The sequence below is a fragment of the Microplitis mediator genome, chromosome 6 (genome assembly GCF_029852145.1).
Source record: "Microplitis mediator isolate UGA2020A chromosome 6, iyMicMedi2.1, whole genome shotgun sequence".
NCBI classification, from domain to species: Eukaryota; Metazoa; Arthropoda; class Insecta; order Hymenoptera; family Braconidae; genus Microplitis; species Microplitis mediator.
Window position 1 is genome coordinate 19,168,965 of NC_079974.1, and position 24,616 is coordinate 19,193,580.

At 29.0% G+C, this 24,616-nt stretch overlaps 1 protein-coding gene and 1 long non-coding RNA gene across 7 annotated transcripts in view; one reads left to right on the top strand and one right to left on the bottom strand.

Moving 5' to 3' along the window:
- The window catches only part of LOC130670225 (uncharacterized), a 94,508-nt gene that overhangs the window by 22,443 nt on the left and 47,449 nt on the right, over positions 1–24,616 (top strand). The gene's annotated exons all lie outside the window — the stretch shown is intronic.
- Positions 1–24,616, bottom strand: part of LOC130670219 (inhibitory POU protein) — a 44,105-nt gene that overhangs the window by 7,099 nt on the left and 12,390 nt on the right. For 2 of the 5 annotated variants that reach the window (XM_057473512.1, XM_057473509.1), the window contains exons 2-3: positions 10,550–10,606; positions 4,126–4,314 (exon numbers count right to left, since the gene is read on the bottom strand). In XM_057473512.1, coding sequence (XP_057329495.1) covers positions 4,126–4,314; positions 10,550–10,606 — 246 coding nt within the window. Of the gene's footprint in view, positions 1–4,107; positions 4,315–10,549; positions 10,607–24,616 lie in introns of all 5 variants that reach the window. The other 3 variants (XM_057473511.1, XM_057473508.1, XM_057473513.1) reach the window with 2 other exon arrangements.

Here is a 24,616-nt window from a genome sequence, read left to right on the forward strand (position 1 = left end):
ATAATGTCTTTATACAACTTATATACCAAAACTTTTCGACTTCTACAACCTATTCCGTTTGATCTTCCAACTCCTGATATTTGAAAAAAATATATATCCATAGATATATCCACGACACATAAATTATCAATAACAAAAATCAAATGAAAAATAAAAATAATGAGACATTTATTTTAAAATGAATTTAATTAAAAAGTAATGAATTTGAATGTAAATAAAATAATGCATTATTCATTATTAAATAACATGATGTGTGCTTTGACGTGGAAAATTTTTACAAATTGTTTCTGTATGTAAGATGAATTTGATGGTAATTTAATTATCACTCCCATCGGATTTAATAGGGTACTAAGGCCAGAAACATGTTATAGTTAGTGAAGTTGACTAGCCTTTTCTACTTCTGAATCCATGTGACCCTCGTTTCGAGCGACGGCACGCGCCGAATTTCATGCCAAGGGGAGAGTAATAGATATTAACGTGTTTAACAATCGCAAAGGGTTTATATTTAATTTGTATGTCTTACATTTTTATTACTTCCAATCTTTTATTTTTTTTTAATCAACTGATTTGCCCAAACTATACGATCCGAAAAATTCAAAATTTTGATTCAAAAAATGAATTAAAAAATTTGGATCTAGATCAAGGTGATTAGATTCCGTAAAATTTGAATTATTTTTCCCTGGGAATATTCTTTGAGAAAAATAAAATAATACGAGTAATTTGATAGTAGAAGTGGAATTTAAAAAAAAAGTATTGCAGTAGCTTGTATTTGAAGTTCAAATAGACATGAACATAAGTTTGTTGTGTATGTAAGTGCGTTATTGTCAATATATAACACGTACACTTGTACACAATTAAACATGAACGTGCGGCACGTGCCGTGACCGTAGGTAGTCAGTACTTACTCATACCCCCGACCCCCTTACAAATTATTTATGAGCTTTTCTAATATTTTTAAAACCTACCGTCCGGTGAAACTCGACACTGGTACTCTCTTATTTCAATAAAAAATATCTAATTACAATCTCAATTCAAATTGTAACTTCAATTTTTATAATTGAGATACAAATTTTTTAGCAAAAAGTATAATTACTTATTTTACTAATGTCAAAAACGTGGGAAAAAATATAGTTTTTACTATATCTGTGTTCAAAAAACGGTTGAAAAAGTGTTGACGATTCTAAACTTCAAAACGTGACCCGACCCTTTTTCTAAACAACTTTTATACTTCTGAAAATACGAAGAAAAATCCGGTTTTCACGACGAGTCGATTATAGAGCACAACCTCTCCCGCTATCGTGTCCGAGGCGTGCAAAATAAAATTGACTTGATACCAAAAATGAACGTTTTTGACTCGTTTGTAAGCGTTTTTTCAAAAGACGGCTGATACTTCCAAAACACCCCATGGACGCCTTAATTTTGATCAGGATGTCGCCCACGAAATACTATAAAAAATCTCGACTCTCTGAGTTCAAAAACAACGGAAAGTTTTGGGGTTTTCCCGCCAGGTCAAACATTTTTCAGATTTTTTTTTACACGGGTAATACTTAATTTTTTTTTTATAACTAAATTTTATTTTAATTATACTCATTTATTCATGATTCATTTATAAGTTTTTCTTATTATTATTCAATGAAAAAGTAAAAATTTTTAATCATAAAAGGACTTGCGTATAAAAAAACTCTAACAATACTGCTGTAACTGAAGGAAAGTAGAGTAAAAGACGGCTTTTAAAAAATTAATGAATTCATAAAATTCAAACTAAAAAAAATTTTAAGTACAAAGATTTTTTTTTATTTGAAAATAATTTTTTTTTTCCAACTATTTACTCAAAGTTTGAAAAATTTTATTAAAATATCTTGAAATATTGCGTTCCGACGATTTTATCTGTGTTTATATTTGCTAATAATATTTCATAGCCGACAAAGTGTAAAAACTTGTAAAGGAGGCAGAAAAAAAAAATTATAAACACGGAAATATTTTGTAGAACCCCTATTTTTTGGATATGCTTCGACAGCAGCCCAAATGGCACAGTTATATTCGAATCGAATTGCATTGGGGTGGGCGTCGCGGTGGAAAACACGAGTGGTCAAAGTGGCGGTTTCACATACGAGCGCAAACGTGAGAGTAAAAGAGAAACTAAAATTCATGTGCAATACACAAGGGAGAACCCACGCAATATTTCATCATTATTGTGACAACGCACGGTAGGGTTGTATTGGCTGTCTTTTTTTCACGCAACCATCTCTCTTCATATGGTATGTCGTCGATCTTTCATCGTGGCCCTGCATGGTTCTGTGAATCCAAGTATCAAAACTCGTTACCCTGGCTATCCCTTTCGTAACTCGTATCACATACAATATTACACCTAACGTGCAGTCATGTATCGTTCGTAATATTAATTTAATTCGTCAGAGTTTATAAATAAAATATGACTTTTATGCGACACTTAACTCTCTGGCCATCTGCGAAAAGATGCATTTAATATATATAAATATATATAGTATTGACTGGAACCCTTGAATTATATCTGTCCCGGCGGATTATATTTTACAGCATTAGAGTTCTGCATATATATGTATATATATACGGTTGTACTTATGTAGTAAGAGAGGGTTCTACCAAACTTGTACGGAGTCTTTCTCTCTTTCAAGGGTCGAAAATGGACTAGGGTAGTAATATCATGTGGAGAAAATTTAATGCACAGTTAACGCGTCTATGAGCTTGTTTACAAGTCAGACTGGTGGATAAACTTGGGGAGGTTACTATTTACATCTTATTAATTTTATTTACTTTAATTATAAAATTAAAAAAAAAAGCGGGAAAAATTTATCGTAAATTCCCGAGTCGAAAAATTTGATCTGATTTTAGTCTAACTGGACTGTATTTGGAGTACTTGATCTGTTATTGAACTTCTAAAAAAATTTTAATCTGTTTTTGATCTACCCGGACCGAAAAATTTGATCTGATTTTAGTCTTATTAGACTATTTCATCTGTTTTTGATCTTTTACAAAAATTTTAAGCTGTCTTCGACCTGTTGTTTCAAAAAACAATTGTGTTACGGGCAGACAAAACTAGATTAATTCTTGAACTTTAAAAAATTTTTGTTCTGAAAATTTGCAAAGACAAAACTAGATTAAATCATGGACTTATAAAATTTTTATTTATGGGCAATATTTATAAAAAATATTAAGTTACAGAATTGATTATGTTTTGCTTACTATTTATTTAGTATCTTTTGTTTAAAAATTTCGGCAGTTAATAAAAGTTTGACAGCTTAATTTTTAGTTGTCTTGACTGAATATTTATAGCATCGAATAAAAGTGATAAAATAACTCTTAAAATGTCAAGAAATTTTTCTTATTTACTGGATAAAATCGAAAATATTTTGGCATTAGAAAACATCAAAATTCTTGTGCATTACGAAAGCGCATTAGCATGTTTCAAATATCAAGAAAATTAAAATAAATTAATAAATCTAGATTATTATTATTGTTTATATTTCTAAAAAGTCCCGTTTTTGTCCTTAAAAACAATTGAACGCAGATCAATAATTATAATAAAAAAGTCTGTTTTTAGTCTAAACCCGATTTAAAACAGACTAAATATCATACGAAAATAAGTCTGATATTGGCCTGGATAATGACTAGTACGGACAAGAACAGATTAAATTCCTATATAAAATAAATACAATTCATAAACTTGAATTAAAGAAAAAATATTTGAATTTATCATTTATTTTAAAACAGATCTAATTTTTTGACCCGGATTTAAAGTGTTTTAAATAAAACATTTTAAGGAAATGAATTTGAATAAAAATTTTTCATTTAAATAAAATTGTTTCGGTCTATTTTTTTTAAACGGCGTACGATTATTTTTTAAATTAATTTTTATCGGTATTAATAATCGTGTTAAAATAATTAATGCATGAGAAAAATTTTATATTTTAATTTCTGATGCGAAACAGTCAGATAAAATTAAAATTTCGATTAGCATTTATTAATTTTAAAATAAATCCCACAATGTTGATAAATGACTACGAAATATTAACGATAATTATTAAAGCTAATTATAATATTAGTAAATTTTGATGAATTTAGACTCACAAATAGGTGTGATTGTACCTGATGGTGCGGCCGATTGTTTGGGTGTGGACTAGGCATGTGTGCCCCGTGATGATATACAGACACAGGATCATGTTTAAGTGGCATTGGCGTGCCTGCATTGTGCTTTCCTAAATCAGCAGCTAAAGCCTCTGCTCGAGAGAGCAGACCATCTTGTAGTCCACTATTCAAACCGCCGAATAAGTCACCCTAAAAAAATTTTTTAAAAATATTCATTGGTACTTTTTTCTCAAATTCTTATAACATCGCATTATTAATTCCAAATAGACATATTTTTATGTGCTCTTTTGACTTTAGGGAGTTTCCCAAAGCCAAGAGGGCGAATAATTTTTCTTTCTTTAGTACTAATCATTTAGAAAACATCTCATAGCTAAAAATAAAAAACGAAATTTTGAAAGCCAAAAGTTATAATTTGAATTACGCGCCCTTTTGGGTTTCAAAATTTTTAGCTTTAAAATGGACGTACAAAATAATTGACAATAAAAAAAAATTATACGCCCTTTTGGAATCAATAACGTGACATTTTTGACACTCAAAATTTTTCAATAATTCGAATAAAAAATTATTTAATACAGAAAAAATATATACCGTCATTGGTAAGCTGATATTTAATTGAGGTTAAAATTTCCAGGTTATCCGATCAATTATTTACCAATTTAATTATACATAAGTGGAATAAGTATAAATCTTTATACTTCGCACAATATTTACTGCAAACATATAAAAGTTAGACATAAATGCCTTTGGTATTGTAACTAGTTTTCTGTGATTTACACTTTACGATTTTAAAATCACTCTTATTAATAAAATATAATCTATAGCAGGTGTACATAAGTAACACATAAAATTTGTATGTGCACCAGATCGAGCTGTCAAAAATATTTTTTTTTTTCACTATATGCGATTTAAATCTTTTGAAATATGTACACAATAAATGCAGTTTAAATACCAGAATATACGTCTCTAGTTTGTATACTTTTGCATTGAATACCGTGCATATTGTAAATAAGTATGTTTATTGCTTTTACGTGCAATGATTCATGTCATATATTTTATTAGACAGGCAGAAAATTTTTAATTAAAATATCGTTACACTCTAAAAAAATGGGAGTGAATTCGGAGTTATCTGGATTTTATTTATATCCACATTCACTTCGATTCGGAGTCTCAATATTAAAATAAACTCCCCGTCGAAGCGAATTCTACTCCAAGGGAATTATATAAATACACACACTGTAAAAAATCCGGAGTGAATTCGGATTGAAATAAAATCCGAATTCACTCCGCATTCACTCCGCCACTCGGAGTTCCGGAGTTTTAAAAAAAATCACTCCGCATGCGGAGAGAATTGGGAGTTTTTTTTTAGCGGAGTGATCTCGGAGTGACGCGGATTTTATTTCACTCCCAATTCACTCCGGTTCGGAGTTTTAATACTTAAATAAATTTATATTAATTTATATTAAACTGTTAAACAATGTGTGTGTGTGCATGTGTGTGTCGGGTGCCGGAGGGATTAAATTAATAAAAAATTATCTACTCCGCGAAAACTCCTCTGCGGAGTGAATTTCACTCCGAGGGGAGTGAATAATTAAAAATTCATTCACTCCGCATTCACTCCGCGAATTTTTTACAGTGCAGTCATCCGCTCCGAATTCACTCCGGATTTAATCTGCGTTCACTCCACAAATTTTTTACAGTGCAGTGTAAATAAATTTTTAATAAATTAAATATCGTCTTCAAATCGAAAAAATAATCTGTGATATACGAAAAATATATTAATTACAGTCCATAATATCCGTGTAGACCGAGTCAATGTTTCATGAAAAAAATACTAGCGAACCCAAGAGGCTTCGATTATTTATGAATTCTTTTTTCATTCTCTTTTTTTCCGACGCTACCCTTTCACCTGTCTTTCATCCCTCATTTTACCCTTTTTGTTTCTTTACTTTGTATAACTCAACTGTCATTAATTATATAGTTACATTTGTTAGTAATCGATCGATGAAACTTTGTTGCAAATTTTATTTTCATTTATTGTTATTACTATAAGACTTATTATCAAATCAAACGGACACTGCTAAAAATGTTTTGTTAATTAATTTTTACAAAACTTTTTATTACTGTGCATCGTGCCGCCTTTACTTCCCCTGTCTTTCATTTAAAATTTTAAAGGTTTGAAATATAATTTTTAACCACATACTTAATTAGTGAGTTGTACAAAGATAAATAGACAAATAAGTGAGTGTTAATGAGGTGATAAATCTAAAGTGTAAGTTACATTGTAGTCGAAAATAAGCGTCTTGATGTGAAAAATAATGTAGTGAAGAAAAGGTAGAGGAAAATGTATTATTTTAGTTGGATACAAATAGCTCTTGTTAGAAGTTGTAGTTAACGGTTTGTTGTTGAGAAAACTTGTTGCTACCTTTGCTTTTTCTCAATTGCTCGTTTCATCAGTTCTTACCCTTGAAGCTTTCATCTTGATCTCTCCCCACGTGTTACGCTAATAGAGTCATTTTTCCTTGATGTATTTTTGTTTTAACATTTTATTTCCTCTTACTATTTACCCCACAGTATATTGTTAAAAATTAGCCAATTACAATTGAATTATTTACTGCTATTTGTTACAACTGTTTTATTACTCAATTAGTTCGTTGAAAGTTACTTTTTTTTACAGCTAATACACTGTAAAAAATTTGCAGAGAACGCAGAGTGGATGACTTTTTATTTATTTAATTTCCTCGGAGTGAATTTCACTCCGAAGGGGAGTTTCGGAAAAAATTATAAAAAAATTACTGATATATAGTAAGCTTAGGTCTGATATTTTGACATTTGTATTGAATACGGAAATAATTACGAGCTCTCTTTTCATATTTTAACGCGAAATGATTTTTAAAAATTATAAGCAGCTGATAATAAAATTTGATAAATATAATTCCACTGAGTCACAAACTGTCATATGATTTACATCAATCATACCACGAGATGACATTTCATATTGTAGCGAAATATCAAATATTCTCATAAAAACTATGTCCCTATAGCTATTCAATCATTTAATATTTTCACTATGTATCATCATATATATTTCTTTCGGGCAAAAATCTTTAAATATTAAAGCTTCAACTGTAATTTTAGAAATTTGTTATAGTAATAAAATTGATACAATTTTAAGCAGCGAATTTTACAGTTCAAATTGACAATATCGAGTTTGAAACTGTAATGTTTGTTATTTCTGTAAAATTTACTGATAAAAATGTAATTTTTACAGTTTCAGACTCGGAGCGCTTTACTACTATACGAAACTGTAATTTTTCAACCGCTCTTTTTTCCGTGTAATGTTTTAAGTTTAATTATTAATATCTCAATGAATTATTTATTGAAGTAATTATGTTTCTAATTAACAGCTGTTTCTATTAAATATGAATTTATTTAAGTATTTAAATAAAATCCGCTTCACTCCGAAATCACTTCGCCCATAAAAAATCCCTATTCACTCCTTATGCGGAGTGATTTTTTTTTAAACTCGTATTGATTCCCGATTTTTTACAGTGTAAGAAAAAGTTAAAATAAATATTATTTTAAATAAAATCAATAGTTTATTTAATACTTAAATTATTGACAGTAAAAATAAATCTAATAAAAGTTTATTTCATTGCGTTTGTTGAAAGCTGATTTATGAATATTTAATGAACGTCAAAAAATTGTAGTTATAGCTTATGGGTTGGAAAAAAGTTGTAGTGTATGAACACTTGCCAGGCTGATTTGTGAATAAATAATGAAATAATATAAAGAAAAAATGTGACAGGTGACAAGAAAACGAGTAGAGACTTTGCATGAGAAGTGTCTAGAGTCTAAAGCGCTAATATAAAGAATATGATAAAGATAAAAACAAAGTAAAAAACAATAAGATAAAAATAATGTAGTAAAGAGTAAGATAAAATGAATAAAATAAAGGTATATGTATATATTTATATAATGGAAGAGATTGACACAATTCCGAATATCAATCTAAATTTAATCTTTGTCGCAGACGACCCGACACGATCGAGTTATATTTTAGATAACGGAATATCGTGCATAAATTCAATAGAAATGTTTAAAAAAAGATCAGACTCAGACAACCGCTTTTATTCTAATTGTTACGAATTATTAATTTCTTCCTGAATATAATCAACTATAATTGTATTCATGAAATGCACAGACTGATTCAGTTTCTTTTTTGTTTTTTTGGAGTAATTGGGCTGTTGAACTTTTGGTTTACTTTATTTAGATAATAGAAATATCTAAAATAAACTAATCGATAATTTATCTGGTGAGAAAATTTTATAAAAGCTTATATACATCCGTATTTTTTTTATTAGAGTCAAAAATTGGTAATTGACGAAATTTCTCAGGGTAATTTCATAAAAGATTTATTTTAGGGGTAAGATGAGTTTTTTTACTGCTCGGTTTTACATAAGAAATTCATATATCTTTTAGATCCATAACAAAGTTATAATGATTCAAAAATTTTTGATACAAAATTTCTTCTTGCTGTTACCAAATTTTTCAAGGCATTCTATTGAGCTATGGGGATTTGGTATTCCGCAAAAATTTGATTATAAGTAAATTTTATGAAAACTTGAAAGAACTTATTTTGAATAATTTATTAGATATTTTGCTTTATTAACATTCTTTTGGTAAAGAAAAAAAGTATAATACCTATTTTTAAAAATTCAAGTAAATAAATAAAGTAATTCTGATTTTTGAAAATTTTGAAAAACATCTACAAATTCTCGGGACAAATATATCGCATTACTAATTCCAAAGGAACATATTTTTATACGTTCTTTTGGCTTTAGTTACTACTCTCTAAACTTGAAATAGTTGAATTTTCACTGTTTTTCCCAGTGATCAACTAATTCACTGGAAAAAAGTGAATTTTATGTATAAATAGTGAAAATTTTACTTTTTACACAGTAGATTTAAAACATTACTTTCTAGAATCACTGGGTAAATGAGTGTATATGCACTAATTCCAAATAGTGAATATACACTGTGAATTAGTGATAATTCACTATTTCAGGTTTAGAGAGTAAGTTTAAAACCGAAACGGCGTATAATTTTCTTTTTAAATGCAGATCATGTTGTAGACTTATTCTGGAGCTCAAAATTTTGAAAATAAATTTTGAGAGCCAAAAAGGCCTATAATTTGAACACTGCTCTCTAAACCTCAAATAGTGAATTATCACTAATTCACAGTGTATATTCACTATTTGGAATTAGTGCATATACACTCATTTACCCAGTGGTTTTAAAAAGTAATGTTATAAATCTACTGTGTAAAAAGTAAAATTTTCACTATTTATACATAAAATTCACTTTTTTCCAGTGAATTAGTTAATCACTGGGAAAAACAGTGAAAATTTAAGTATTTCAAGTTTAGAATGTCCTTTTGGTTTTCGAATTTTTTTTCCAAATTTTCAGCTCAAAAATAAGTTTACAAGACGATTGGCAATAAAAAGAAGTAATACGCGCTTTTGGCTATAGTAAATTTCCTAAAGCCAAAAAGGCGTATAAAAATATAAGCCCTTTTGGAATTAGTAATGCAATTTATTTTGAAAAACAATAACGATAAACTAAAATTATAAGTTTGCAAAGTTATAAAAAATTTAAGGACATAAGAGTTAATTGGACATACTCAATGTTTTAGGTTAAATTTAAAGAGGGATAGTGCAGTGAACTTTTCGTGCAGATGTGTTTGGAGAAAAGCCAAGCATATATGTATATATATCTATATATTATAGATGTATATAAAGGACGTAAATGACACAAGTAATATGTAGTTGAGTTGTTTTTATGACACAAAAGATATAGCCTATCCTCATAAGCCATCTCATCGTATATCTAAATAATCAATTTGCTTCTGACCATAATCGTAACCACGAGTTAGCCAGTTTATGTTGGCCACTGCAGTAACTACGTGCGGGTTTCATAAAACATAAACGTTATGGCTGAAAAGACATTTTGTGTACCAGCACTCGCAGTCCACTTTATACTATATCTTTTCTTTTTGCTCCTCTTGTCATTCTCTTCTATGTATTCAAACTTTTTTTATTTCTTACATTTCCTCTTTTACTTCGCCATTTCTTTTACCCCATCCCTCGGGTTTCCTCTCATCCACTCAGAAAACTCAGCTACTGTATACTGCTGCACGCAGGAAGCATTAAAAACCGCCTCTAGTTGGACTTGTCGACGTGGATACAAAAAATAAAATAAAAATTTATTTTAAATAAAACGGAAGTTACGAGCTACGAGTACTCTTTGCTTTGTTCTGTTTCAATTATTTTTTTAATATTAATTTTTTATTCGAAATATTACTGAAAAATTTTTTTTCCTTCATTTAATTAAATATTTATATGCATATATATTTATAAATACTTACATTGTGTCTCGGTGACCAAGAATTACACATTATCGAGGCGTCTTCTAATATCCGACTCTGAAAAATAAATTTTTTAAAAATTAATTTATAATTTATATCAAATAAAAATTTGAAAATTGATCAAAAATTTTTTTTCAAATTTTTTCCATCACTTTATTGGTCTGTAACTATTTCGTACACAGAAAAAAAAGATTTTTTGGCGCAAAAAATTTTTACCCGCCCCAAGAAACTTTTTTTAGCCCTAAGAAAATTTTTGTTTTCATTTCATAGAACAAAAAAAATAATAACTGATTTATCAAGTGTGCAACCATTAATGAGAATATTATTCGCTGCAATAATATCAAAAGTATATACAGGCTACAGTTAAATATAAACTGTATCATGACTGACAAATAGCTTTTTTGATAATATGACACCTAGACGACAGCTGGTAAACAACAACTGCATTGATCGAAGCGAGATAATTTTACAATCGCGGGCAAAAATAAAAGTATGCAAGTGAATCGTGTAATTCAATATTGGTCAATCATTCACAATTATTTTCACGTTACCAATAATGATTTCTTTTTTTAGCACCGACTCTCTAAAAATGAATTAGTAGATCACCGCGATCAGTGGATAATCACTATTTCTGCAGCACTAATTCAACCAATGGTAGACTTCTAGCTGGTTTCCGGTGTAAATTAACTAATTCGCAGTGAATTTCACTAATTCATTTTTAGAGAGAAGAACAAAAATATAAGAATATATGAATTTGATTTTTTTTAATTTTTCAAATATTCGCACTGAAAAAAAGAGTTAACATCTCTCATCTTAATGAAGTGTATTTCCGTCTTTACACACAAAAAAGGATTTCTTGGCGGAAGAAAATTTTTCTCGCCCCAAAAGATTTTTTCTTTGCTTAAGAAGAATGCAAAGAATTTTCAAGGCAAGTAAAAATTTTTCGCGGTAAGAAATTCTTTTTTTTTGTGTGCATGATACACAGTTAGAAATTTTGTGTTAAATTCAACACAAATCGTCTGTTGCAAACGGCCTACACAAATTTTTGTGTTAATTCAACACATTGCGTTTGTGTTGATCTTTAACACAAATTTTATGTTAAATAAAATTGAACACATAAAATCTGTTCTTTTGACAGAAAATTTGCGTACATTTAACAGAACATTTGTGTAAATTTAACACATTTTTCGTGTTAAAATCAACTAATAAACATAAGCACATAACCTAACCCACTCAAGTATACTGATCTACCCTTAGTAGAACTTATGTCAATTTAGTGAACAATTGAATCGGGTCAAAAAGATATGAAAGTTATCTAAATTCAATTGTAAAATGTATATATTTAATTGTAAATAAATTATAATCCAAATTTCCCTGCAGACAATGCTGCTACAATGCTTTGCTTGGTTATAGTAATGAAGAATTGCGCGGGAACGTTTAGTCAAACAACACAAATTTTGTGTTAATTTTCGAATAACACAAGAAATCTGTTACATTCTAGATTTTCTAATTATTTAACATAAAAAATCTGTTAAAGTAAAATAACACAAACGATTTGTGTTGAATTAACACATTTCTGTGTTACAAATCAACACAAAAAATTTAACCAAATAATTTTTTAACACAAATACACAAAATTTCTAATTGTGTAATTATAATGATTCCCTATTGCAAGATGGTAACAGTCATCATGTTTTTTCAACGCGTATAAAAATAACCATAATATTTATATTTTGTGTATTAATTATTCAAATTTAATGGTTGGTATGAATAATTATTAAATTTATAATAAATCGTCGAGACATAGTCATGTAATATACATAATGAAATTGATTTTATTCGTCGGCAAAGTCTACTACATTATAATATTCTCTTATGAATAATTAACGTAATTCAAATTTTAATGTATATATATATACATACATATACATGTAAATTTAAAGTGCAAGTAGTAATCGCAAAAATTGACAGAATCAGGGCATACCGACGTCGCGACAGTGTTGCCAATTAAACCAGTTACTTTAGGAATCACATTTATATTGGATTTGTTAATTTGATTCCGCTATCCCGACGTCTGACTGCACTTTTATATTACCTTAAACCTGTTTAAAATCATTCAATTTAAATTGACCTACTGTATGAAAAGCGATATTTGTATAACTATATTTTTTAATTCAATATTGTTTATTTTATAAATTATATTTTTTTTAAACTGTCTTACAAAATATATTTATATATTTTGACTATGTGGATACGTTAAAAAACAAACAGTGAAAGTAATGTCATATATATTTATGTGTCCATCACACAATAGAGGTAGCAATTTTATTTTAACTCTTTACTCAGTTTGTCTTTTTTTCCTTTTCATCATTTTTTCTTCTTTGTGTGACATACGTGTGACCGATTAACCAACCGTCGGGTGAACATTGATTGGATTCTATACTCGTACTCGATATTAAAAATTATATTGACTCGAGTTTATTTTATATATATGTAGTTCATTTATGTATACATGTATATATAAATTTTTTATAGCTAAAAGGTCGTTACATCCAATAGTAATTTTGGACAAGTCGGGGCAATTTGGACTTTCTCCCCCCCTTCAAAATAATATTTAGTTTTTTTCCTATCATAAAATTTGAGAAATTTAAATTTGACTGATGATTGCGTAGAAAAAAAAAATTTTTCATGTCCAAATATTTTTTTTGTGGCCCTGGTTACTTGCACTCTAATATATAAATTAAATATAAAAATATATACAAAATTTTTTATTTTCTTTCCCATTATTTATTGATTTTTTATATATTTAAAGTCATTATCGCATTTAATTGTGAAATTAAAGTTCAAATATTTATCAGACATATTTATGGTATATTTATAAATATTTAATAACCGTACCGCCTCATATACAGAAATCAATACCAATATAAAGTAATTTATTGTTAAAAGTTACGCTCTTAATTACTTATTAATAGGGGAAGGGGGGCAAAAGGGGGTAGGGTAGGCAAAACAGGGTACCCCCAAAATTTTATAAAAAAAAATTTTATATTTTAAATGGTTTTGAAACATTCCAAAATCACTTCTGTAAATATAATTGAGCGTTACTTTGAATTTTTTTTGGTAAACTTTTTCAAAAATCAATTGTCAGTAGAAAAATATTAATGACGTTTGTTTTATGATAAAAACTATTAAAAATTTTTTTTCTTCTTTTGTATCCAATAAACATGTAAAATATAATTTTTCTTCATGTAAATTACTTACAAAAAAATTCAACTTAATCAAATTCGTTTAAAATCCAGAAATTTTTTTTTTTACCTTTTTTAGGGGGTACCTGACTTTGCCCGCAGAAATGAAAAATTTTTTTTTTCAACGGTAACTGAAAATTTCTTCTATTTACTTTGAATATCATTAAAAAAAAAGATTTAGCGTATTTGAGTCCTCGAAAACTTGGTATTTCCTTAAGTACCCCCTTTTGCCCCTCCCTCCCCTAAATTTATTCAAGCAATTGACAGCTAATTTAAAATTTATGAATATTCAAAGAATTGTAGGTAGAAAAATTTTTTTTTAAACTTGTTTTCATTCTTTTACCTCATCTTGAGAATCTCATGAGAATTAGGTAAAAAAAGAAAGATAAGTGACTCGGGATAAGTTTCAGCAAGCGAGACGAGTGCAAACTTTCACTGATAATTACCTAGATTTACGGCGTTGTGCGAGTCAAAGTGTGAAGTCGTGTTCAAAGTCCCCAGCACTTTACACTTGTCTCTTTCTCTCTTATTTTTTATTTTTTTATTTCTTCGTCATCTTGTCTATCCTTTTTCTCACTTACACATGACCTATCGTACTACTTTCTCTCATTCTTTATTTTTACCTTTATCTTTATCCCTGTCTCTCTATTTCTCTCCTTTCTCATCGCTACCACGTTAATATAAAATGAAGACCCAGACTATGCTTCCGCGCGCTTTTGTTATAATCGAAGAAACTTCTCTTTATCGTCACTGTCAACCCATTTATATTATTCATCAGATTCGTTTAAAGAAGTTTGAACACCTGTCGAGTCTTGGTGTGCCACGGGATTTCCGACTGTCTGTCATACTATTTTTTATAACACCATCAAACAATCCTTTAACTTATCAGATAAAAATTTGATAATGTCCATAAAACAACTAAATATTTTGTTATTACATTTTTTTTTTATTTTTTATTTCAATAAAAGTACAAGCCAGTAATTTTTTAAAAATTCAAGTGGAAGACATTTTTTCGATCCGACGAAGATAAAAAATGACCATGATTCTGAAATTATCATGATACTGAAGTTAGCAGACGTCTAATAATTTTTTGATTTTTTTTTAGACGATAAACTATTAAAAAATTGCACCTGTAGTTTTTTTAATTTTCTACATACATGTGCGTATTTTTTTTTTTTTTTTCCAATGGATTTATTGAAAAACAAAAATTCAAAAATTTTTTAATGTCTGCTAACTTCATGATCCTGAAGTTAGCTGACGATTAATAATTTTCTGATTTTTTTTTTTCAACAAATCGAGTAAGAAAAAGAAAAAAATAAAAATATGCACATGTAGAAAAATAAAAAAGCTATAGGTGCAATTTTTTAAATAATTTTTTTTTTTTATTATTTATCCTTTTTAAAAAAATTCAAAAATTATTAGACGTCGATGAACCTGAAGTTAGCAGTTAAAATTTTTTGATTTTTTTTTTAACGAATTAATTACAAAAAAAAAAAAACAAAAACCAAAAATATGTACATGTAGAAAATTTAAAAAACTACAGGTGCAATTTTTTCAAATTGTTTTTTTTTTTAATTTACCGTCTAAAAAAAATCCAAAAATTATTAGACGTCGGTAAGCTTCAGCATTATAAAATTTAATGGTACAACTTTTTCTGAGTGAATGCAGAGCGGATGACCGTATAATTGTTTGCTCCCCTTGGAGTAAAATTCATTCTGAAGGAGAGTTTATTTTGATTTTGAATCTCCGGTTCGGAGTAAAATTCATTCCTAAAACAAGTTTTATTTTAATATTCAAACTCCGAATTGGAGTAATTGCGGATTTAAATAAAATCCAGACTACTCTGAAATTACTCTACACTGAAAAGACAAATTCCCTATTTATTCCGTATGCGGAGTGATTTTTTTAAAAACTCCGAATGACGGAGTGAGTCCAAATTTAATTATAATCCGTAGTCACTCCCGATTTTTTACAGACTAGTAAATTCCTTAAAAAAATGTTTATGAAAAAAAAAAATTGGAAACAAATAAAAAAACGTAACCAACAGATCCAAGTTGCCTTCAAGATGACGAAATAACATTGGAGTAACGCATTACTATTTCACGAGAAAAACACGAGTCACGACTAGAAGCGCGAGAAGTACCTAAGAGCCCAGCTAAAGGGAATTTATGAAATTTCGTAATGTAATATTCCGATTCGCAAATGCCACGCGCTACTGCTCAACTTATATATCTACGATTTTCAAACTTTCTTGCTCTATGTATATTTTATTTTTATTTTCATCTCTTTCTCTACCAAACATGCACATATATATTTAGTATTATAAATAATATTTAGCCGTTTCATCGCAGAAGCTCTAAAATAAAATAACCCTATTTTAAAATTTAAAATTTCCCGTAAGAATATGAATAAAAAATGAGAAAGATGAAATATTAAATGATATTTTTGAGCCTCGCGAATAATGGAGTACAAAAATCAGCGTTTCCTGGTCCGGAAAAAGGGATTGTAAAAAACAATGAACATTAAACAAGGATATTTAAAGAGAACGAGAGACAGAGGACGCGAGTAATAAATGTGTAAAAAATCAGTGATTTTGTAGCCGCTATTGAGACCACCGACGCTGATTGGCCACATTGCGTTCCGCCCCCGCAGCCCCGCCAATCAGATCCGACGCTCTCTCACATCGATCGTACACCATCCGCTATAGTCGGCCGCCATACTCAACTTGCTTGCATGTGTCTCTACGTACCTTTTACGCTATCCCGCTATCCTCTCAAGCAATACATCCATCTATGTTTATATATACATATGTACATACAAATGTACCTGAACATACATCCACACAAAACACCCACCCGCCCACCCACATCTACATACATTTATACATACCCATAAATACACAACAGATAGAAATGTATCTACATATCCTACATATATACATCGTTTTTCTCTTGAGAAAGATGTACCAGCCACTCTATAAAAAATAGCCATGAATAAATTACCTATAAAAATATATATAGAAAAAAAACACAATAAATCTTATGAGATCATATTTTCAGATTTATGTTTATATTTTTTTCATTTATTGTCATGGCTAATAATTATTAGATAAATTTTTATTTCGCGAGATTTTTGGTTTTTTTAATAATTTGCTGTAATAAAGACGCTGGTCATAATAAAGGAGAATTTAAAATACACACAAAAAAAAAAATTCTCGACTGAAGATGAATATTCTTGATTCAAGAAAATTTTTTTGGAGACCTAAATTTTCTCAGATAAAGTAGAAATCTTCTCCAACCAAGACGAATTCTCTTGGCTCAAGAAAATCTTGACTTGGTTCCCGAAAACGTTTGTCTTCAAAAATATTTTCTTGACTCAAGATATCTGTTTTTTCTGTGTATTGGTCTTAAAATTGAATTTCTTAAAATAATTAAATGTATACACTCTAAAAACCAAGTGTGTAGTCAAAATTAACACACTTGCCAAATAACATTGAAACGCCATAAGGAATCTATAGATCTATAGATATTCAATACACAGTGAAATGTGTTTTAAATGACTACAAAAAACCATAGTTTTACTTATCCCCGGTGGAAATTTTTCGGAATTTTTTCTGAAAAACTCAGTTCTAAAGTTCTAGAGATTTTTTTAAAGTTCTAAAGACTTTTTCAGAGTTTTTCAGAGAAAATTCCGAAAAATTTCCATCAGGGATGGCCTTAAACATAGAACACATTTAATGTGTTAAAATAATACACTTGTAACACACTTGGTTTTAGAGTGTACATGCAGAGAATTTTTTAGTAAAAATTACCCAAAAGTTTGGTGCTGTAAGAATATGTAGCCAGTAACTTAATTTTTACTGTTGTTAGTAAAAATTGCACTTCATTTACATGCTATCGAGTAGTATACTTTACAATATGCATGAGAAAAATTTATATATTTTCCACGTGTCCTCATAATATCATATTTTTTAGGTAATTTTTATTAAAAATTTCTCTGTGTGTAGTTTATACATTTAGGAAAAGTAAGGATTCCTTGGCGTGAGAATTTTTCTGCATTAAGAATTGAAAACCAAAAATTTCTTGATCCTAGAGATATTTTGTCGCCTAAAAAAATTTTTTTTCGCCCTGAGAAATTTTTGTTTCCAGTTTTCATGCAAAAAATTTACTGGGGCATGTCAAAATTTCTTGCGCAAGGCTTTTTTTCTGTGTAAAAAAAATCTAATGAAGAAGCATATATATATATGAATAGAGGTCACGGTGTGTCTTGTCAGTACGGCTATATCTACTTCCGTCCCACAATAATAACAAAAAAAATTGCCCTACACTATTCTTACTAACTGTATAGTTGGTTAACTCGATCGGTTATTTAATTCCTTTTCATTTCCGGAAATGAAAATTTTGAAACTCCATTAAATTTCAATTCTCGTTGATTTAAATGAGTTATTCAACTGGTAAATTAATTATTTGTGTAGATGGTTTGGATCTAATCTATTTAAATTTATAAAGAAAAGAAAATTCAAATAAAAGTACTGAAAATTATTGGAAAATGAAATTTATAGTTTTGTTAATGAGTAGCTCGGTGACAGGTAATTTTATTTTAAAAATCGTAGGAAAGTAAATAAAAAAATTGATAAAAAGTTATAAAAATGTGATCCAATATTTGATTTTTGAATCGATTTAAGCCAATATTCAATCGAAAATAAACAAAACTCACGCATCTGAGAGGCTGAGAAATTATTTGCGTAACGAATAAAAGCGCGATCGTCTCAGTTCATTTTAAAGTTTGTAAATTAATTATAAAAATTGCCGCGAGGTTATCGTGCAAAAATAAACGTATGTAATTTAAGCTAATTAGTAGATTCAATTAGAATATTACAACTGAGCTGAATTAAATGAATGTCAGGAAAAGCCGGAAAAATAAGATAAGGTCACAAAATAAGACTAATTTTGAGTTGACAGAAAATTATTTTTTTCATTTTTGGGCAAAATGCGATGGCCTCAAAAAAGAGCAAAATTTTGTTCTTTTAATACTTCTATTGAAACATAAAAAATATGTCGATTCACGTGTTAATTAAAGGATAAAATATAATTTGCAATTTAAATTGAGAGTAATAGGGTCGAAAAAAATTTGAAAAATTAAGTCCCGATTTAACCCACAAATTTTTACTAAAATTAAATACGCAAATTTTTTCCCAGTCTCTCCCTATACACAGAAAATAATTATCTACTCAAATCTGCTTAGGAGATGATATTTTTTCAATAATTAAATTTATTTGCAGCATTTACTACATAAATTGCTGAAAAAAAATATTTAATGATTTTAAAAATATCTGTCTGTTAATAACTTGATAATTTATTTAAAAATGTGATCAAATAAAATAGAAATAACTTTTATAATTATAAAAATGGTGATAAAAATAATTTAATCAATTATTTCATATCCACATTTAAATATAACTATGAAATAAAAATTATAACTATTAATATTTTTCACATCAATTAAAAAATTACTGTCTTCCCATAAATAAATTACAATTTATCTGTTATTCAATATATATTTAATTGTTAAAATATCTAACCACCAATAAAATTAGATGATTAAATCATCGTCAATTGATCAAAAGTCCATCGGGTTTCCAATCATGATCACCCTCATATATTTATGTTCTTCACGACCCATAAATCATTAGATATTCACGCAATAGAAATGACTGCATGCACTCCTAGTTGTATGAAATATCCTATAAAACCTAAGATTATTGAGTACTCAAGTATTATTACAATGTATATATACTCATATTATATATACACACAGTAATATTTGTCTACATAGAAGTACAACGACTTATAATCAATGCGCGCAGTGAATTGTTCGCCGTCAACTACTGGCTTTACTCCTATTTGTTCCCCGTGTAGTTGGTGTACTTCCGTCGCCGCACTGCTTAGTGCACATATATTTATATGACGTACAAATAAATTGCAATAATCGTCATGACCATGAACTCTAATTTTATTCATTCAGTAAAGGGTAAAAAGTATAAAGTAAACGCTCACTACATTTCGCGATTATAGATATAATGACTGTATATAATATTAAAATATTCGTACAATTAACTTATTTTGATTCTACACAAGAAATTTATATAAGTAATTTAGTAATAAATTATCTAATAACAAATATATAATTTAAATTAACGGTTTTGGTAAATTGATCTTAATTATTTTAAATAGTTTTAATGAATTAGTGAACTTCAATTCAATAGAAGTAATGAAAAATAATGGTTTTATTAATTAGTGTTACGAGATTTGAAATTTGTAATATTTTTGATAGAATAAAATTTGATTTTGTATAAAAGAAATACGGAAAATTTGAAAATTTACACCTGTACATGTGGGAAGGGGGGGGGGGGGCAAACCGGGGTACTTACTGTTTTTAGGTACTAATTTTATGGGACAAAATGTGGTACCCCCTTTTGGGGGTAAAAAATAAATAATTATATGGATGCAAATGGAGAAAAAATTTTTGAATAGTTTTTATCATTAAACGAAAGTTATTAACATTTTATATACGCGGAAAGAAAATTATGGAAACGGTTCCCATAATTCTATAAAATTTTTTCCTATACCAACTAGGAATTATCACCATAAATTATGGGAGCAGTTCCTATAATTATTGAAATGTTACTCATAATTATAGGAACATTTCCTATAATTATGGGAATGCTACCCATAACATTATGGGAATAGTTCCTATACCATTATGTAAATAGTTTCCATAATATTATGGGAATGGTTCCCATAATGGTATGGAAACTATTCCCATACTATTATTGGAACTATTCCCACATATTATGGGAACCATCCCTATAATAGTATGGATATAATTCCTCTATCATTATGGAAACTATTCTCATAATGCATAGCAAAAGTTCCCATAATTTTCTTTCCGTGTATAATTAGTTCTAAAATTCCTGAAATTCCCCACATTTATCAAAAACTAATTAAGGGTTTTTCTGAAAAAAATTAGTGGGTACTGTACTTAAAAAATTTTTTTTAATTCAAATTTAACTCAAATTATGTAAACAAATCCATCTTTAAAAAACTAGTAAATTTTATTAAATTCCCATGACAATTATTCTGGAAAGTCGAAAAAAATTTTTAACAGCAACATAATTTGTTTGAGAAAAAAATTTTGACACGTGTTCTGAATATAAGTAAATAAATAAAATTTTTCCATCGTGTCTACTAAAAATTGTTGTTTATGTTTGAAGTAATGTAAGATTTAAATCAAATAAAAAATATATATTTTTTATTTGTATTATTATGTACTCAATATAATAGATTGATGAGATATTGTCGATTTAAGTTTAAATTCAAAGTACAAGTGGAATGCATGCTTACTCATCCATCCGGAAGACAATGTAAATGTAAACTGTGTGACAGGTTAGTCGCGTGGCAAAAATAATACAATGAGTTTGTAGGGGACGTACAGCACGTGCCGGTAACACCCCAATTGTCGAAATTCGAGAGATAGACGACACTATCAGCAACCACATCTATACTAGCATGCGTATACATATTAAGGTTATGTGAATACACGCATCATCTATAGAAAGTATATATTATATTTATAGATGTATACATATATAGATATCTATGTAGAAGGTAAAAGGGAAAGGTTACATCCTTAGGATTGCCAGAGCTTTACTTTCTATCATCATGACAAAAAGGGCAGCTCACTCCAGCTCGACTTAACTCAACTCAACTCTCTTATACGAGATCCCTGCGGGATCCAAACGAGCATTAACAAAATTGAAACGTCGATTTGTCCGCGGTGATCGTAACCCGACATGACGATAATTTTATTAAGGGATCTCTCGTCGGGGAAACAGCTAGACGTCTCAGAGGACAAGATAAAGCCAATTTCTAACAATCTTTGATTCCTTCAAAGTCACTACTGTTTAATGATACTGTTATTTTAGATTTTTTGAGTTGTATACACTGTCAAAAATTTTCGGAGTGAATGCGGAACGGAAAATTGCTTCGAGTAAAATTTACTCCGAATCGGAGTGAATGCGGATGTAAATAAAATCCAGATTATTCTGCTGCAAAAAACCTCTATTTACTTCGTATGCAGAATGATTTTTTTTTAAATTCCAGAACTCTGTGACGAAGTGGATTCGGATTTAGATTAAATAGGTAATCACTCCGAATTCACTCACGATTTTTTACAGTGTTGGGGAGAGACAGGTAAAATTTGGTTTTACGAAAAAATTTATTTTTTTACCCTGATTACTTTGTATATTTGACTTTTTATTAAAAGAAAATAATATACATTTTCAACTGTCATGAAAAAATTTTTTTTCAATTTCGAGTGACATGGGGTAGCATTTAAAAAATTTACTTATTTTTTTTTTCAAACTATTAACTTTATTCAATCACTAAAAAATATGATTCGCACTACGAGTTGAAGTAAAAGCATAAAAAAAAATTTTCCATCAATGTTTATAATTATTATAATTTTCAAATCCACGGAAAAAAAATTGTAGTTGCTACAACAGCAGCTGTAGTTGAGGTTGCTACAAGTTTGAGTAAAGGCATGCCAACTCCAACTTGGAATAACCTCAACCACGTGTAGTAACGTCAATACTATTGATGTAGTATCCTTTACTACATATTGGAGTACTTGCTACTACAATACTGTGGTTAGAAGAACCACAATTTTTTTCCGTGTATTAATCAATAAAATAAATAAATTTATATAATAAACATATTTATCATCGAACCAACTGATTCGAAACTTAAAACAAGCACTTTCGCTGTTGTCAAATCGACCCATTATATACATACCAAGCTAGTGATATTTTGATATCGAGACTGCGCCGTTGATACGCTAGACTTCGATCGTTTAAACTCAGTACATACATACATATATACATGTTCATATTATGTAGTATAGCACAGAAGTAGACTTTACTTGACATATACCCGCTATCTATCTTTTTACTTTTCATATATATATAAATAAATATATTTACACATATATACATACATACATACATACATCTGTACATATACACATACATGTGTGTTTATGTACTTGTTATATATGTATATATAAATATATCTGATCTGGTTGTTATATACACGAATGACATAAACACAAACGGATTACCTCGGACGCGTGCCTATTTGAAGAGTGACACACATCCCGTAGGTTTGATGTGTTTGTCCAATGCCACCCTGTCCACCTCTGCACACGCACCAACCAAACAGGTGTACACACTACACATTACACACTACGCTCTATCTATCTATCTCTTTTTACACGTATATACATTTTTTTTAATCTTTTTAAGACCTACTACTAACCAACTAGCATGAGGGCCCACCATCACGATACTAATCGGAAGGACGAATAACATATGGTCATAATAATAGACTCTTGATTTTCACAAGGGCCACTTGTGTCTACTGCTACACACTTTACTGCATTACTTCAAAAACCTGTGATTGCTTACGAACCCTCACATTTTTTTTTACTTCGTCATACATTTTCCTTATGTTGTCTCTATAGTTAAATTTTTTTTTTTGTAATTATTTATAATAATAAATTTCCATTGATTAATTGACGTAATTAAATTTATTTTAATCGTTTTTAAACTTCCCGCTATGAAATTTTAAATTTAAAAAAAAAGAAAAGTTTGTCCGCGTGTGTGTGTGCATATGTGTGTGGGGGGAGGGGGGGGGGCAATCAAAAGGGCTCACCGAGAGTTGGAACTGATTAAATTTCGAAGTCGATCGGTCGAGTAGTTTACAATTTATACGAAAAATTAGAATAAAATAAAATTTTTTTTTGTTTTTGTTGCATAACTCGTAAATGGCTCGACTGATTTATTTTTTTTGTAAGTTGATCAAATCTAAGTCTTAACGATCCTCTTTTGATTGCCGCAGATATGCCCGAGTCCAAAAAAAAATTCTAGTTTAGTCCTCAAAAGCCTCAATTCCTTTGATGTTTTATTTGCCGCCCAGAAAGTAACTCTACTTTAGTACTCAAAATCTTCAATGAGAACTATGAGGTCTAAATACGAATAATTTATCGATTTTGAATTTAAAGTAAGACCTCAAAATCCTCAATGAATGAAAAGCTATAGTTCGGACTTTGAAAAATTTTAGATAGAAAAGGGAGGGGAGAGAATACGTCGAATGAGACTTTTGAGGTTCAAATAGGGATAAAATTATTCCTGTATGTTTTGAGTATTTTGAGGCTCTAATCCAGATTATGTTATTCTAGTTTAGTCCTCAAAGTAGTAAAATAGGTCGTAACTTATATTTTCAAGACTAAACTAGGATAACTTTCTGTACTGTTGTCAATCTTCAAATTCTAAATTAATCCTCAAAAACTTCATTGAGAACTTTGAGACGTAAATCCGAATTTGTTTTTTGACTCGGGTGCAGATTCCAAAGATATCGTAGCAAAAAAATGACTTTTTTTTGGTCCAGCTTTTTTTTGAGCTCCAAGAGCCCAAAAGTTTACCCAAAGCTCTCCAAGTTTGAAATCAGCGGGAAGTTTTGGGCCACAGAGTCAACCGTTTTTCAGATTTTTTTTTTTTTAGAAAATCTGCTCATTCTATCAATTAATAAATATTTGACGATAACTATAATATGTTTTACTGAGGCTAAAATTTATCAAATATTGGATTATAATTTAATTATAAAAATTTTCACTCCAGTTATTTTTAATTATAGAAAAAATAATTTTCCCGATGTTATTTATAAATTATTTATTGGAATTTTATTAAACCGAAATTGATTAACGT